The sequence below is a fragment of the Eschrichtius robustus genome, chromosome 2 (assembly GCF_028021215.1).
Source record: "Eschrichtius robustus isolate mEscRob2 chromosome 2, mEscRob2.pri, whole genome shotgun sequence".
Lineage (NCBI taxonomy): Eukaryota > Metazoa > Chordata > Mammalia > Artiodactyla > Eschrichtiidae > Eschrichtius > Eschrichtius robustus.
In genome coordinates this window covers 169,531,770-169,547,983 of record NC_090825.1, presented here as the reverse complement: position 1 = coordinate 169,547,983, position 16,214 = coordinate 169,531,770, and the positions used below count along the sequence as shown (strand labels likewise).

The window sequence follows — 16,214 nt, the reverse complement described above, 5'->3', positions numbered from 1 at the left end:
GCGGGGTGGGGCTGTGCTCCGCGCTCCCCCACGCGCCTAACCCCCGCGGCCGCCCACGCACGCACGCACGCAGGTAGCCCATCCCCCCGCGCTCGCACGCACGATCGCGTCTGGCTCCACGCACGCAGCGACCCCCGTCGTGCCTCACGTCACGCACGACGCACGCGCCCCCGCAGCGCCGGGAGGGGCCGAGAGCGGCAGGACTCCGGGCGCTTGACGCCCCCCCCAGCACATCACCGCCTCCTCACGCTGTCTTGTGTGACTTTGACACCCACCCCACACACAAGGTCACAAACTCTCAGATCCACAGTGTCACACGGACACAGGATACACCTGCCACACGTTGGCACAAACATGCACTAGTCCAGCCAGCCCCGCAGCGAACGTGGTCAGGGTCACACTGTCACACACCGTTTGTGGTAGGGCCATCTTCATACACACATAGGTGGCATATACGGACACTCCGATAAAGCCACACCATCAAGACAAAGTAAGACACAGATAAAAGTCTTGGACCTCAGGACTCCAGTTGTCACACAGCCACTCCTCTCACATGGAGATTGTAGAGGCACAGAGACACATGCTGGGGACGGACACACGACGGTCATGCTGTCACGCAGACATCACAAATAGGGCACATGAAGTAAAGTAGGGTCACAGACACAAACCCACAAGGCCACACACATGGACACCAGATTGTCTCAGGGACATGGACAAACCAAGGACAAACATGACAGGCTCATGCTATCACAGAAAAACACATGATGGAGAGAAAGTAGGACACGGTCACAGAAACACAACCTAAATCCATACTGAAGTACTGATTGTCATACATTCACTTCTCACACAAAGAATGACCTAGGGATATAGACGCACAGCAAGGGCCCATAAGGAGAAGCATGTGCCCTCGTCCCTGACAGCACCCCCCCAAAACCACCAAATCACACACACATAGCCTGTTGGGTAAATTCCCAGGGCCCCAAGACACAGGTAGATGCAGACACATAGGCCTGTGCACACACAGTCACAGACCCACCATCTCACACCTACATAGATGTGAACACACTTCACATGGACTCAGAGACACATATACAGACCCGGGGAGGGGGTCAGGATGGGAGTCCTGGTGGAATGTCAGTGTCTGGAGAGCAGAAAGCCTGCCAGAGCCCCTCATGGTATGGGGCATGGTGTCCACCCTGAGCTTGTGGTCAGCCCCGGGGGGGAGGGGCACCATCTCCAAATGCGTGAACCTAGGGTCTCCATCCCAGCTCTCATGACTGGGTCTCTGCCCAGATGTGAAGGCCGGAGGGGGCGGGCGGGGGTCCAGCTGTGGCCGCAGGGAGGGGTTGAGTCACCCGCTTCCCAGCAGTACAGCCCAGGCTGGGCCCAGCTGTTCCTGGAAACAGACAGGAGGGGGTGGGGTCCCCAAACCAGCTGGGGGCTGCTGGTCCAGACCCGCACCCTGTGCTTAATGGAGGCCTCCAGATCATTCCCCAAACTTTGGGGCTCTCTCCACCGAAACTGGGGGTTTGACTCCTTCCCCCAAATAAAGGATCCCTGCTTCAAAATGAGGGTTTGTGACCCCTCTCTTTGGATTGAAGGCACACTGATGCCCCCAAAAGTGGGGTTCCCTGCGTCACATAACAGGGATTGCTGCTCTTCCCTGCCAACGTAGGGAGCTCCCTTTCCCCCCAAACATGAGATTCCTTGCCGCCCCAAATGGAGGGTTGTGACTCCTCCCCCAAAGTGAGGGCACCCAGACCTTCCTTTAAATCTGGGGACTTTTGGGTCCCTGAACATCTATAACGCCTATAATATCATGGCAACGTTAGAACAATTCAAGTCCATGCTCCGGATATTTAGATTCCTCCTAAACATCAAGATCCCTGCGGGTTTTGCAAGTACTGGGGACCCCACTCCCAAATATTTGGCATAGTTCCATAGTTCCATATGGTTCCATAGAGCCATAGTTCTGGCTCACCTTCCACTTTTGCCTGGTGGCAGGGGGGCCCCGCTTCCCCTTACTGGCAGCACCCTCTCCTTAGTGGGTGCGGGATAAGGGAATCAGCGGCGGCTGTTCTCACGCCCGCCGCCGTAAGGCAGCCCTGTCCGGAAGCCGGCACTGCTGGCCCTTGTCCCCTTCCTCCCTACTCTCCCCACTCCACTCTGCTCCCAGGGGATGGAGGCTGAAAACAACTCGGGAAGGGGATGTGGGTGTGTAGACGAGCCTCCAAGGCCCCTGCGTGCGTGCAGTTGTGCGTCTGAGTGGGCTGTAACCTGGAGTCTGGTGCTAGAGTGATTGTGTTCCTGCGATGCTGCGGGGAGGGGGGGAGTGCGGGGGGGAGGGGGGAGCTGTAGTCATCCTGCTCAACACGCTCGGGGGCAGGGTCGCCGAAGCCACACTCTGGGTTGGAGGGAGCAGCTCCCCGCCTCTCAGACCTAGACCCACCCCCAAAGCAGAGTCCGCCCCTCTCTCTGGGTACAGCTAATAACCTCTAATTACTGCTCATTACCTCGCCCGCTCCGCAGGGGAGGGACTGCCGGGGGAACTCAGGCGTCAGAGGTCCGGTGCTTTACCCCTCCCTTAAAGCCGGATCCACCCAGAACCTCTGTTTCCTCGCCTGCGAACCGGGAGTTTAAAGAGCACTTGCCACCTAGAGTCGTGGAGATTTCAACCATCTGTATATTTAAATCGCTTAGCGCAGAGACTGCATTTTGTAGGCACCCCATAAATGGTGACTGCAATTTTATTGTTAACTAGTATTGTCAGCACTTTCCTTTAAGCCCCCTTCACTGCCCAGACGGGGTCTCAGAGTGGGCCCATCCTTTTCCCCGTAGGCCGCCTTCCTGCGGTCTGGGCGCCCCCGGTGGGCCGTGGCGACCAGGGCGGCCCCGTCCTGCGTTCTGAGGGAGGAGGGCCCCGGCGCGGGGCTCAGGGAAGGGAAAGGGCAGGGAAAGCTCAGTGGAGGACGGATCCAGGATAGGCAAATAAGTCTGTCCATTACCCAGGACATGGGTCTGACTGACCCATCCTGCCGTCGACTTAGGACCCGAATCCCCTTGTCTACCCCTGGGCAAGACTATCAAGTCACCTACACCGGGAAGAACCCTTTAGTGTTCCCCCTCCAAGTCCATAGAATATATTATGACCTGCCCCTCTCCCGCGCAAAGGCTCTGATCATAATGTGGCTAGACAGCAGAATTTCTTTCAGCCGAAGGGAAGGAACGCGAATGCGCCTGTACAACAGGGTGGGGCAGCTCCGCCTCTGATGAAGAGGAATGACGGTGAAGTCTCCGCTACCCCAAAAAGAGCTCGGGGAGGAGGGGAGGCGAAGCCACCCTTGGGATGCGCAAGGCTGGCCCAGACTGACCCCTAGCGGCAGGGCCAGCGCCCAAATGCTTCCCCTATCTAAGATGGCGGGTCTGAAGCCCGGAGCTGGTGCCGGGAGGAGATCACGTGTCCAGGGCGGGGCCTGCGCTTAGGGGGCGGGGCGGCGCTCTAGGCCGAGCGGGAGGTCGGGGCTGCGGGCGCTCGCTGGTGGCGGATCTGGACGCCGCTGCGGTGGCAGGGCTCCGCGGCCGGGGTCGAATCCAGTCGGGAGCCATGAGCGTGGACAAGGCCGAGCTATGCGGGTCTCTGCTCACCTGGGTAGGTCGGGGGCGGGGCCAGGGACAGGTGTACGCCCTCTCTTCTCGCCCGGTAGCCCCGACCTTGGCTCTGTGCACCCTTCCGTTCTGGGGCAGGGAGGAGGAAGGGGTCGTCGGCCTGCCAGGCCGTTGCACTCTGGCCTGAGCACCTGACCCGTCAAGTGGCAGGTTTGCGTGTAAAGAGCAGGTGAGGCCACGCCCCTTCGTGGCTGGGTCATGTGGGGCGAGGGCACAGGTGAGCTGGCCTGGTCACGTGGTGCCTGTGAGGACCAAGTGACTCGTGGTCTGCCCGCGCCTGGTCGCGCGGGGTTTGTTGGGCAGAGGTATAATGAGGCCACGCCCCCTCCGGTCCGTCCAGGTGAGCAGAAGCCACTCCCCCACGGAGCTGGCTTGCTGGAGCAACAGGCCAGCCCCCACCCAGCATGTGAGGGTCCTGCTGACCGGAAAAGTCTGTAAAAGGGGTGTCGTTCCGTGGTCCCAGGCCCTGACAATGCCTTTTGCACTTTCCTCTCCCCCACCAGTTGCAGACGTTCCATGTACCGCCCCCCTGTACCAGCCCCCAGGAACTGAGCAGTGGCCTCGCAGTAGCCTATGTGCTGAACCAGATGTGAGTGGGGCTGAGGGGGAGGGTCCCAAAAGGGTCCCCCAGCAGCTCATCCCACCTTCTCACCCCCAGAGACCCTTCCTGGTTCAACGAGGCATGGCTCCAGGGCATCTCAGACGACCCAGGTCCCAACCGGAGGTTGAAGGTGACAGGTGGACTCATGAATGGGGGACAGACTGGTGAAGAGTTGATCAGGGAAGGGTCAGTTAGACATGTCCTGGGTGATGGACAAACAGATCTGGACAGGAAGAGGGACAGATGTATGGTGACCAGCCAACTATGTATTTGTTCCTTCATTCTTCTATTAATCAGGCCTGGGTGTGCAGCAAGGAATAACACAGACAAAAACCTGCATACACAAGCATTAACATTGACTTCCAATGGCAATTAGTTCTATGAAGACAATAAAAGCTGGGCCATGAGAGAGAGCAACTGAGAGTGGGTGGGTGGTTACTCCAGATGGGCTGATCTCCATGTAAGATTTGGAGGAATGGTATTCCAGACACAGGGAGCAGCAAATGCAAAGGCCCTGAGTTGGAAATAAGCTTGGTGTGATCGAGGAATGGCAGGGGGGTCAGAACAGAAAGCAAGGGGGCAGGAATGGTAGATGAGATCATCAAGGGCCTGGCAGGCTGGAGCAGGGAAGATAGATTCTATTTTAAGCGCTGTGTAAAGTCAAGGAAGGATTTTAGTAGAGGAAAGACACAAACCTGGCTTGGGCTTTAAAAAGCTCCCTCTGGATGCTTGTAGAGAAATGGAGGGGTAGGCAGCAAGAGTGGAAGCTGGTGCAATAATTCAGGTGAGAGATGATGATGGCGAGGGTCCAAGTGTAGTGGGGCAGGTGGTGAGAAGTGACTGGATTCTGGGGACACGTGAACAAGATGGGCAGATGGGTAAGAAGGGCAGGCAGCCAGACAGGTCACTCCTAGGAGAGGGGACATACAGACAGAGAATGGGGCTAAACAGGATGAGATGACCAGGGATTGGGAGGCGAGACAGAGAAAAAAAGAATGGGCTAGACAGATTCAGGGTGGGGGCTGCCTGGCCCCTGCTGGGGGGATTTGGGACCCTGGACACAACTCCTTGCCCCTCCCCAGGTCAACAATCTGAAGACAATCTTACAGAGCCTGGTGGAGTACTCCCAGGATGTGAGTAACTGTAAAGGGATTTAGGGGATTGGGCTGGGAGGAGGGGGGATCCGTGAGCCCCTGATACCCCTTCCTCCTCCCATCCTCAGGTCCTGGGGCATCCCATTTTGGAGCAGCACCTTCCAGATGTGAGCCTCATTGGCGAGTTCTCAGACCCAGAAGAGCTTGGCAAGCTGCTTCAGCTGGTGCTGGGCTGTGCTATCAGTTGCGAGAAGAAGCAGGGTATGGGAGGTTAGGGGGTCCCTAGGGGAAGACCTTAGGAAACACTTCTTGCCCTTCCACCCCCCATCTCAGTCTCCCCCACCTTGACCCCCAGAGCACATCCAGAGAATCATGACGCTAGAGGAATCAGTTCAGCATGTGGTGATGGAAGCCATCCAGGAGGTAGGTGGGGATGCCCACTGTAGCGAGGAGCTTCAGGGGAGGGGACATCTCCAAGGCAGCTGGGCACAGGCTCTGCCCTGGTAAGCTCTGGGCTCTGTCTGGAACTCAGCTGGCCAGATTTCCCTGTCCCATGTGTCTGCCAGCGCCCCCCCAGCTCTAAGTCACAACCTAGCACACTAAAAGGTCCAGGCCTCAGAACTCCCTGGTGGTCCAGTGGTTAGGACTCAGCGCTTTCACTGCTGTGGCCCGGGTTCAATTCCTGGTTGGAGAACTAGGATCCCACAAGCCGCGCAGTGTGGCCAGGTGGCCGGGGAGTGGGGAAGGACCAGGACTCCCTGCGTGCTGGACACATAGGGCAGCCTCTGGGCTGGGGTTATTGGGAAGGACTGGCTTTGGGGACAGGAGGATGGAGTAGTTCTTAGGCTGGATTGTAGAAGCCTTGGAGGCTGCCCTCAGAGGGCCCAGCTCATCTCAATGTCCTCCCACTGCACCCCCCTCCCTCCAGCTCATGACCAAAGACACCTCTGACTCCCTGTCACCGGAAACATATGGGAACTTTGATAGCCAGGTAAGGGGTGGGGACCTTGTTAAAGGTCCAACCCCATTACTGATTTTCAGGGCTACCTAAGGAGCAAGGGCTTGACCTTAAGCCTGTAAACCACTCCCATCCTCCAGGGTCCTATCCTCTTCCCTTGCCAGGTCCCCAGGGTTCCTGAATTGCCTTTTCTCCAGTCCCCTCAGGTCCCAGCCCTCTCTTCTTAGATCTTGAGGGTTTCTCAGCTCCCTCCTCTCTGTCCCTGAAGTTCCCATCCTACGTTTCCCCATTTTCCTCCCCTGGATCCCTGAGTTTCTTGTCTCTCCCCACCCTCCCCCCTCCACTCCTCTCATCAGTCCCGCAGGTACTACTTCCTGAGTGAGGAGGCTGACGAGGGTGATGAGCTGCGGCAGCGCTGTCTGGACCTGGAGCGGCAGGTGGGGCCGAGGTGGGGGTCCACAGGTGCTCCCAGGGCAGGGCCGCCCGCATAGCCCCCCTCCCAGCTCCGGCTCGTCTGTGTGCCCTGCCCACAGCTGGTACTCCTGTCAGAGGAGAAGCAGAGCCTGGTTCAGGAAAATGAGGTGCTGAGGGAGCGGGTGGGCCGGTCCGAGGGTGAGGGCGCCACCGGCCTCACCGCCAAGAAGCTGCTGCTGCTGCAGTCCCAGCTGGAGCAGCTGCAGGAAGAGAACTTCAGGTATGGTCAGTTGGGGACAGGGCCAGCAGGCCAGAGGACTGGGGCAGGCACAGTCCCTTCATGTGATGCTTCCCCCATCCCCCAGGCTGGAGAGCGGCAGGGAGGACGAGCGCGTGCGCTGTGCCGAGCTGGAGCGGGAGGTCGCTGAGCTGCAGCAGCGGAACCAGGAGCTGACCAGCCTGGCCCAGGAGGCACAGGCCCTGAAGGATGAGATGGATGAACTTCGGTGAGTGGCAGATCCCCACCACACACCCCCATTGCCAGAGTGCTCCTCTGATGCCATAGTACCTCTGTAACCCCCAAATTCCTAGTGGGCACCCACAATGCCCTGTTGCCTCCACAATACCATCCTGAACCCCACTGCACTATCCTGGAATCCACCATGTCCTCTGGACAACATCAAACTCCCTGGATCCATGGTGCCCCCCAGGACCCCACAGTGTCCTCCTGTTATCCCACATTGTATCCCACATAACTTATAGCGGGGGTCGCAAACCCCTGGGCTGTGGACTGGTTCTGGTCCGCGGCCTGTTAGGAACCGGGCCACACGGCAGGAGGAGAGAAGCGGGTGAGCGAGCGAAGCTTCATCTGCCGCTCCCCATCGCTCCCCACCACTCTCCATCACTCGCATTACTGCCTGAACTATCCCCCTACCCCTCGCCGGTCCGTGGAAATATTGTCTTCCATGAAACCGGTCCCTGGTGCCAGAAAGTTTGGGGACCGCTGCCTTATAGGATCCCTGTGACCCCAGCAAGCCTAGGGGTCATAATGCTCCCCAGACCCCACTGCACCATTCTGGGTCCCATCATGCCCCAGCATCCCATGGTGCCCTCCAGGACCCCATGATGCAATAACTTTGCCCCTGGTGACCCCTCTGTCCCCCCATCACATGACTGTACCTTCTTATGACTCCACAGCATTCCTGCAAGCACAGAGTGCTTGGTAGGCCCCCATAGCACCCACCCCTCAACCTCACTGTGCCTTCTGTTGCCTCAAAGGGCTCCCCTGTGACCCCCATGGCATCCCTGTAATGTTAAAGTGCCTAATGAGCCCCTACCATACCTTCAAGAGCCCCACAGTGCTCTGCCTCAAAGATCCCCCATGACCCCACCACGGCCCCTGCACCCACAATACCCTTGTTAGGCCCACAGCTACATCATGACCCCAAAGTGTCCATGGGGGCTCCTCAGACCCTCTGGGCCCCATCATTCCCCCTGTAACCCCACAGTCATTTTTGTGTCCCCCAGATTCTGATTTTGACCCTGGGCTAACCATTGATGTTTAGGGCTCCCTTTATGCTCCCTAATGATTCCCCCAACACCACCAGGCCCCGCTGACCCCTGACCCTCATGACCCATCACCTTGAACCCAAATGCCCCAAGGCTGACCTGACACCTTCCCCTGCCCTGAGGGTCTGGCATTCAGGCTGAACCCTTGACCTCAGACCCCCGCCTCCTCTTCTCACTTGCCCCCGCCCCCAGGCAGTCCTCAGAGCGCGCAGGGCAGCTGGAGGCCACGCTGAGCAGCTGCCGGCGCCGCCTGGGCGAGCTGCGGGAGCTGCGGCGGCAGGTGCGGCAGCTGGAGGAGCGCAACGCCGGCCACGCTGAGCGCACGCGGCAGCTGGAGGAAGAGCTGCGCCGGGCCGGCTCCCTGCGCGCCCAGCTAGAGGCGCAGCGGCGGCAGGTACGGGCGGGGGCCTGGACCTGGACTGGGGTGGGGGCTCCTCTTGGCCGGCCGCTGACTTTAGCTCACCCTCAGCGTGGTGCTAAGTTCTTCCACCCCGAGTCTGCTCCCATTTTTTATATAGAGGCCCTTTAGGCCAGCCAGCTCCTCCCTAGGCTTGTAAGCCCCACCCCTTCTCTTAAGCCTCCTCCTCCAAGTTCCCGCAGCTGGTCCCTCTGGCCCCGCCCTTTCACCTTGTACTCAGTCTCTGCCCCTCCTTCCCACCCTGCTGTCCTCTCCCCGCTCCTCTGTTTAGGTTCAGGAACTGCAGGGCCAGCGGCAGGAGGAGGCCATGAAGGCCGAGAAATGGCTATTTGAGTGCCGCAATCTGGAGGAAAAGTATGAGTTGGTGTCAAAGGAGAAGGAGGTGAGGCTGAGGTCCCTCCGCCCAAGCCCCACCCTGCAGAGCCCATTCCCTAGGACAGCAGTCCCCAACCTTTATAAGATTCTTTTTTTTAAGGGAACCTTATTTATTTATTTATTTTTGGCTGCTTTGGGTCTTCATTGCTGTGCGGGCTTTCTCTAGTTGCGGTGAGCGGGGGGCTACTCTTCGTTGCGGTGCGTGGGCTTCTCACTGAGGTGGCTTTTCTTGTTGCGGAGCATGGGCTCTAGGCGCACAGGCTTCAGTAGTTGTGGCACGTGGGCTCAGTAGTTGTGGCTCATGGGCTTAGTTGCTCCGCAGCATGTGGGATCTTCCCGGACCAGGGCTCGAACCTGTGTCCCCTGGATTCTTAACCACTGCACCACCAGGGAAGCGCAGCGGTCCCCAACCTTTTTGGCACCAGGGACCGGTTTCGTGGAAGACATTTTTTCCACGGACTGGGGGTGGGGGGCTATAGGGAGTGGCAGACGAAACTTCGCTTTCTTGCCTATCGCTCACCTCCTGCTGTGCGGCCCGGTTCCTAACAGGCCGCGGACCGGTACCGGTCCGCGGCCCAGGGGTTGGGGACCCCTACCCTAGGAGACCGATCCAGCCTCAAGTGGCCTGTTGCATCCCGTCCCTCCAGCGGCTGCTGGCAGAGCGGGACTCCCTGCGGGAGGCCAATGAGGAGCTTCGCTGCGCCCAGATGCAGCCTCGCGGGCTGACCCAAGCCGGTGAGTTGGAGGCCCATCCCAGGGCCTGGGAGATGGCTGGCCTGGAGCCTTACCTGGCCTGGTGTGCTGTTAGGGCAGGCAGAAAAGGCAGTGTCCCAGGGCTTGTCTAGGTTGGGGACAGAGCTAGGCCACGCTGGAGGGAGGCTAGAGTGGAAAGAGGTGACATGGGCCGACAGAAAGCAGGGGCTGTCTATCGGGGCTCTGGGTGGGGCAAAGGCAAACCCAGGCCAAGGATCATGGCTCCCTGTCATGCCAGGGGTGGGGTTTGGGTCAAGTCAGGCTTTTGGCCGAAGTTGAGCCCCCAAAGATGCTTCTCGGAAAGAGGATCCTAGGGATGGGGACAGGCCCTGTGCAGCCACCTGAAGACTTTTCGTGCATTCTCCAGACCCCTCACTGGATCCCACCTCACCGGCTGTGGAAAACTTAGCAGCCGAGATCCTACCTGCGGAGCTCAGGTATCCTGGGGTCACTCAAGAGCTCTGGCCCCACTGGGGCCTGCCAGTGCCCACCCTCAGCCCCGTCCCCAGTACAGGTATTTACCGCTAGCCAGGCCTGCTCAACTTGGTTCCCAAGTCCTAGCCGGGCTTCTAGGCCCACTCACTCCTAATTCTGCTCTTACCTGGCCAGGGCTCTAGCCCTATTGGTGGCTCACCTCTTCAGGATCCGTCCTCAGTGCACAAATTAGATCCAACCCATCTGTCTCCACTCCCCAGGCAAAAATCCTTTGCCCCAGCCCTGCCCATATCGGGTTCTGCCCCCAGGATACAGCCCTGTCCACATCGGGTTCTGCCCCCAGGATACAGCCCTGTCCTCAGTATATTCTCTGCTAGGTTCACTGCCCTGTGCGCTGCCCGTAAGAACTCCCACCCCAGCTTTTCTCTTTTCAGTGTGTTACTTTCCTGCAGCCGCATATCAGTGTTCTAACCCTCTCCTGTAGCCCCGCCCTTCCCTGGCGCCACCCCTAGACCCAGCTCATGGCTCCTCCCACTTTGCCCCCCACCCCCACCGGCGCTCCGCCCACCCACGCCTAGGCGCTGTCCCCTGTACTCTAACCCTACCGCAGGGTCTGGCTGGGCTCTTCCCCCAGGGCTCTATCCCTCTCCTGGCCCCGTCTGCCCAGTTTCCCTGCTGGAGCCTTGGTAGGCCTGAGTGGTGACCCATCTCCAGCACTGCTCACTCCTTCCCGGTCCGCAGGGAGACGCTCCTGCAGCTTCAGCTGGAGAACAAGCGCCTGTGCCAGCAGGAGGCGGCCGACCGGGAACGGCAGGAGGAGCTGCAGCGCCACCTGGAGGAGGCCAACCGCGCGCGCCACGGCCTGGAGATGCAGCAGCGGTGAGGACCCAACTGGCGGAGGGGGGCCTCTTACACGCTTGGAGGGGGGCTGAGGGCGGGCGCAGGCACTAAGTGGGCCCCCCTCCCCCTGCAGGCTGAACCAGCAGCAGCTGTCGGAGCTGCGGGCCCAGGTGGAGGACCTGCAGAAGGCCCTGCAAGAGCAGGGGGGCAAGACTGAAGACGTGAGTGCCCACCTCCTCCCTGCCTGGCCCTCCTTTGTGCCCCCCAATAACCCTTCTCTCTCTCCCCCCTGCTGCTCGATGCCCCGTGAAGTCCATTGTAAGTACCTTGAGCCCAGGGTGGCACCCCCTACCCTCAGTCTGGGAAGAGGTTGGGACCTCTGGAGCCCTCACTCACCCAGTGCCTCTTCTCTCCTCCAGTCAACCCTGCTGAAGAGGAAGCTGGAGGAGCATCTGTGAGTCCCAGAGTGGGGCTACTCTTGGTGGGGGGAAAGGCTGGGACAAAGGTGTGTGGGGTGGAGCCGGTGTCGACGGGGAGTTGTTGATGAGGAAAGGGAGTCTGAAGGGTCAGCTCAGGTGGGGCCTCATAGACTAAGGGAAGGCGTATGGAATGTTTTGGGGGAACAATGGGGAGCCACAGAGGAAATTGCAACAAGGTTGTGTGACAAAGTAATAGTCACCTTTTACTTTTGCATTGTTAAAAAGGAAAGTTGTTTTTTTGTTTTTTTCATTTTTGGCCACACTGTGCGGCTTGTGGTATCTTAGTTCCCCTACCGGGGATCGAACCCGGGCCCACAGCAGTGAAAGCTGAAAGCTCTGAGTCCTAACCCCTGGACTGCCAGGGAATTCCCAAAAAAGGAACTATTAAAAAAAAAAAAAAAAAAGAAAGAAACTATTTTAAATAGCTATCACGTTTATAGTTTAAAAACCAAAATGTATACCGAGCTATACAGAAATAAAGGGTATACCTCTCAGTCCTCCCTCATTGACTCAGTTTCCGCCCCATTCCACCCCCATTTCTATTAGTTTATTATGGAAATCCTTCCAGAATTTTTAAAGCAGATCCAAATGAGTATGAATATAGATTTTTACTATCATTCCTCATTTACACAAAAAGTAGTGTAATATGTGCACTTTGCTTTCCCTACTTAACAAGTTAACTGGAGAAATTTCTCCATAGGAATAAATAAAGGGAGTCCTTCTTATTTTTTTTTCAAATATAGCAGCCTTTGTCAACTGGGGTTCCATAGGGAAACTAGGCCTTACAGAAAATTATTTTCGTGACTATTTTCTCAGTTCTGCCAAGGATGCAATGAAGCTAATGCCGTCCCAGAACACAGAAAGTTATTTCCTTACAGAGGATGGATACCTGGAGGCATTAGGGCTTAATTCTCCTGTAGAATTCTGGTCCAGAAGGCCTGGCCTATAACATTTTTTGTAATACCATAATGTGTTTAACTCATTCTTTCTAGGTATTTGCAGTTTCAAGCAATGTAACAAAGTAAACCTTATATATGCATCATTTTGCTTGTGTGCAAATATACACAAAAATGGAATGGGTGGCTCCCAGGGTACATGCCTTTGTAATTTTAGTAGACATAGCCAGAGGTTCACTATTAGATGTTACACCATGTTCCATGTCCAACACATGATAATAGTCTCACCTACAGGAATCTTTGGGGTTTTGCCACAGGTGGCAGAACTGTAAAGTATTAGCTTGCATTTCCTTTCCTTTTTTAAAAACTTTAAAAATTTTTAATTTATTTTTGGCTGCGTTGAGTCTTCGTTGTTGCACGCGGGCTTCCTCTAGTTGCAGCGAGTGGGGGCTACTCTTTGTTGCAGTGCGTGGACTTCTCATTGCGGTGGCTTCTCTTGTTGTGGAGTACAGGCTCAGTAGTTGTGGCTCGTGGGCTCTAGAGCGCAGGCTCAGTAGCTGTGGCACATGGTCTTAGTTGCTCTGCGGCATGTGGGATCTTCCCGGACCAGGGCTCGAACCTGTGTCCCCTGCAATGGCAGGCGGATTCTTAACCACTGTGCCACCAGGGAAGTCCCACATTTCCTTTCGTTTTATAAGAGATTTGCATTCCAGAAAGATGCCTGGCTGCTGGGTAGAGAATGGACCTGAGGGGTTGAGAGTAGAGGGGGCTGGAAAGGGATGATGGTGCCTGGGCCAGCGTGTGGGCTGTGGAATGGGGAGAAGTGGACAGATGGGAGGGCTGGCCCAGGGGCCACCTGATGAGGGGTGTGGAGGGTTGGGACTCTGATGGCTGAGGAGATGGTGGGGCCAGCGCACATAGCCCCCAGGCTTGGGGTCAGGCAGAGAGGTCTGCAGGGACACTTCTGGCTGGCTGGGAAGGTTGTGGCCACCACTGGGAGAGGAGAAATGGGCCCAGAGCTCAGCCTGCTGCTGCCGGTCCCCTGCCCGCAGGCAGAAGCTGCATGAGGCAGATCTGGAGCTGCAGCGGAAGCGCGAGTACATCGAGGAGCTAGAGCCCCCTGCCGATAGCAGCAGTGAGTGGGACTGGGTGGCCGGCTGGGTGCAGGGAGCCCCAAGCTTGGCACAGAGCTGACGGGCCACCTTGTTCCCCCAGCAGCCCGGCGTATCGAGGAGCTGCAGCACAACCTGCAGAAGAAGGACGCGGACTTGCGGGCCATGGAGGAGCGGTACCGCCGCTACGTGGACAAGGCGCGCACGGTGAGGACGGACGCTGGGTGCCCTACACGCCTCCTGCCGAGGCTGCTGCCTCCCATTGGTTCATGCCTCCTGCCCCCACACCTGTCATACCTAATCATGTCACAGACTTTTACACCACGGCCTGTGAGGCCAAGGTCACCCTGGCTGTGTCTTCCCCAACCCCTAGGTCATACAGACCCTGGAACCCAAGCAGCGGCCACCTGGGGGGGCTCTTCCGGACCTCCACACCCTGAGGACACAGCTCCGGGAGCAGGACGTCCGCATCCGGCACCTGGAGGTGGGTGTCCGTATCCCTTCTCACTGTCCCCAGCATATCCAGGTCCTTGACTATTGCCTCCTTAGCAGATGGACTTTGAGAAGAGTCGAAGTCAGCGGGAGCAGGAAGAAAAGCTGCTCATCAGTGCCTGGTATAATATGGTGAGTGCACCGTTGCCATGGCTGAAGTATCGGGTGGGGGTGAGGGTCCTGTGGGCTCACCTGACCCCAACTATGCCCCTCCCTCCAGGGCATGGCTCTGCAGCAGCGAGCCGGGGAAGAGCGGGCACCTGCCCATGCCCAGTCATTCCTGGCACAGCAGCGGCTGGCCACCAACGCTCGCCGCGGACCCCTGGGACGCCTAGCACCCCTGAACATGCGCCCCAGTGACAAGCACTGATGGATCTCAGGATCCTGCCACCTGCCCAGCCAATCAGGGCTTAATCCACCCTGGATTCCCCTGACTCACATGGGGCCCAGCATTATGCCTCAGCCAGTTGCTTGAGAGCCTTGAAGTCACAATCTCTGCCCTTTTCTCTCCCAGGTGGGACGAGAGTGCAGGATGAGGCGGGAGGCAGGAATGGGCCTATTCTTTTTAGCAATGTGATTCTTATTCTTGATTTTAGTGAGCTGCCAGGGGAGAGAGTGATTTTATATTTGAGAAGAAAGATAATAAAGACTTTCAATCTGACTTGGCTGGACTCTGGGCACTGAGGCGAGGGAGAGAAGGTAGGCCAGGGGCTCAGGTCACTGCTTTTAAGAAAATCCTAGCTTGTGTTCTTACTAAAGTGTGAGTGACCGATAGCACCCAGTAGGAAGTTTGAATCATGTTTGTATCTGTGTAACTGTATGTGTGTGTGGTGGGTTTTGAAGAAGCTTCAGACAAAAATCCCTACCTCGGGAAGCTGTCAATTCCAATGGAGACAGATAATAAACAAAATAGATAAAATATTTGATGTGAGAAGTGCTACAGAGAAAAATAAAGCAGACAAAAGTCATGGGGATGCAGGAAGTGGATTTGGGAGGTGGTGATTTTTAATAAAAGGCCAGGAAAGGAGGCCTCACCAAGGAGGTGACATAATTTAAGCAGAGACCTGCAGGAGGTGAGGGAGGGACCATGTAGGTATCTGAGGAAGAGTGATCCAGGCAGAGGGAATAGCACGTGTAAAGGCCCTGGGACGAGACCTTGCTCGGTGGGTTAGAGGAACAGTGAGGAGGCCAGTGTGGCTGGAGTGGAGTGAGTGAGGGGAAGAGTGGAGAGAGTCAAGACCAGGGAGACTGTCCAGGGCCTTGTGGGGTATGTGGAGTACTTTAGCTTTCATTGTAAGTGAAGTGGGAGCCACAGAGCGTTCTAAGCAAAGGAGCGACATGACCTGATTCAAGTTTTCACAGGCTCCCTTTGGCTCCTGTGGGAGGAACAGACTGCGGGGGTGTTAGGGCCAGAGCTGAGAGACCAGGTCACTAGTCCAGGTGGGTGGTTGAGTGATAGTGAGGGCTCTGGCCAGGGTGTGGACCCTGGAGGAATGGGAAATGGTTGGATTCTGGATACAGTTTGAAGACTAAGCTGATGGGATTTGCTACTGGGTTGATAAGGAGAGGGGATGAAAGAAAGAGAGGAGTTGAAGGTGACTCCCAGGTTTTGTCCTAATCATCTGGAAGGACAAAGCTGACAGAGGTTGGGACAGGTGGGGAGCCGATAGGGAGCTGGTTTGGGGGGCATGTTATGTTCGAGGTGTCCGTGAGATCCCCACATGCAGATGTCAAGCAGGAAGTTGGCTCTCTGGGTCTAGAGTCAGGGGAGGGATCCTGGCTGGACGTCTAAATTCAGGAGTCATCTACATACGATTGATGTAAGACCTAGAGCACTGAAGGGGTATCTGAGAGTGCAGGGGCTTGAGGCAGAGGGGTCACTTGCAGAAGCATAAATCAAGGCTGGCAGGGGAATTCCCTGGAGGTCTCGTGGTTAGGACTCTGTGCTTTCACTGCCTTGGGCCCGGGTTCGATCCCTGGTCGGGGAGCTAGGATCCCGCAAGCCGCGCGGCCAAAAAAAAAAAAAAAAAAAAAAAAGAAGGAAGAAAAGAAAAAGAAAAACGCTGGCAGGAGAAAGCTATGGTCCTTGGACTGTGGGTCCTACATTGATGA

The 16,214-nt window shown here is 57.1% G+C and overlaps 1 protein-coding gene across 4 annotated transcripts; it reads left to right on the top strand.

Moving 5' to 3' along the window:
* Positions 1–3,513: 3,513 nt before the first annotated feature.
* On the top strand, positions 3,514–14,976 carry HOOK2 (hook microtubule tethering protein 2). 4 transcript variants are annotated; one of them, XM_068536844.1, is made up of 22 exons: positions 3,514–3,649; positions 4,170–4,255; positions 4,325–4,397; positions 5,350–5,400; positions 5,490–5,622; positions 5,717–5,784; positions 6,290–6,352; positions 6,676–6,756; positions 6,853–7,013; positions 7,099–7,239; positions 8,495–8,696; positions 8,992–9,102; positions 9,743–9,830; positions 10,216–10,285; positions 11,025–11,162; positions 11,257–11,344; positions 11,543–11,577; positions 13,551–13,633; positions 13,717–13,817; positions 13,984–14,094; positions 14,160–14,234; positions 14,323–14,976. In XM_068536844.1, exons 1-22 carry the CDS (start codon positions 3,605–3,607, stop codon positions 14,470–14,472), a joined length of 2,154 nt encoding a protein of 717 aa, XP_068392945.1. In that variant the 5' UTR covers positions 3,514–3,604; the 3' UTR covers positions 14,473–14,976. The 4 variants fall into 4 exon arrangements, with proteins under 4 accessions (XP_068392945.1, XP_068392944.1, XP_068392943.1 ...); XM_068536843.1 differs by having other exon boundaries at positions 13,714–13,817; positions 14,163–14,234; XM_068536842.1 differs by having other exon boundaries at positions 13,714–13,817.
* Positions 14,977–16,214: the final 1,238 nt, after the last annotated feature.

Bases quoted from the DNA above. Each gene is read 5' to 3' on its own strand.
- HOOK2 (XM_068536842.1), top strand. From the start codon at position 3,605: ATGAGCGTGGACAAGGCCGAGCTATGCGGGTCTCTGCTCACCTGG. The intron at 9,831-10,215 runs GTGAGTTGGAGG...TGCATTCTCCAG, and splicing joins TCGCGGGCTGACCCAAGCCG to ACCCCTCACTGGATCCCACC. The intron at 11,163-11,256 runs GTGAGGACCCAA...CTCCCCCTGCAG, and splicing joins GGCCTGGAGATGCAGCAGCG to GCTGAACCAGCAGCAGCTGT.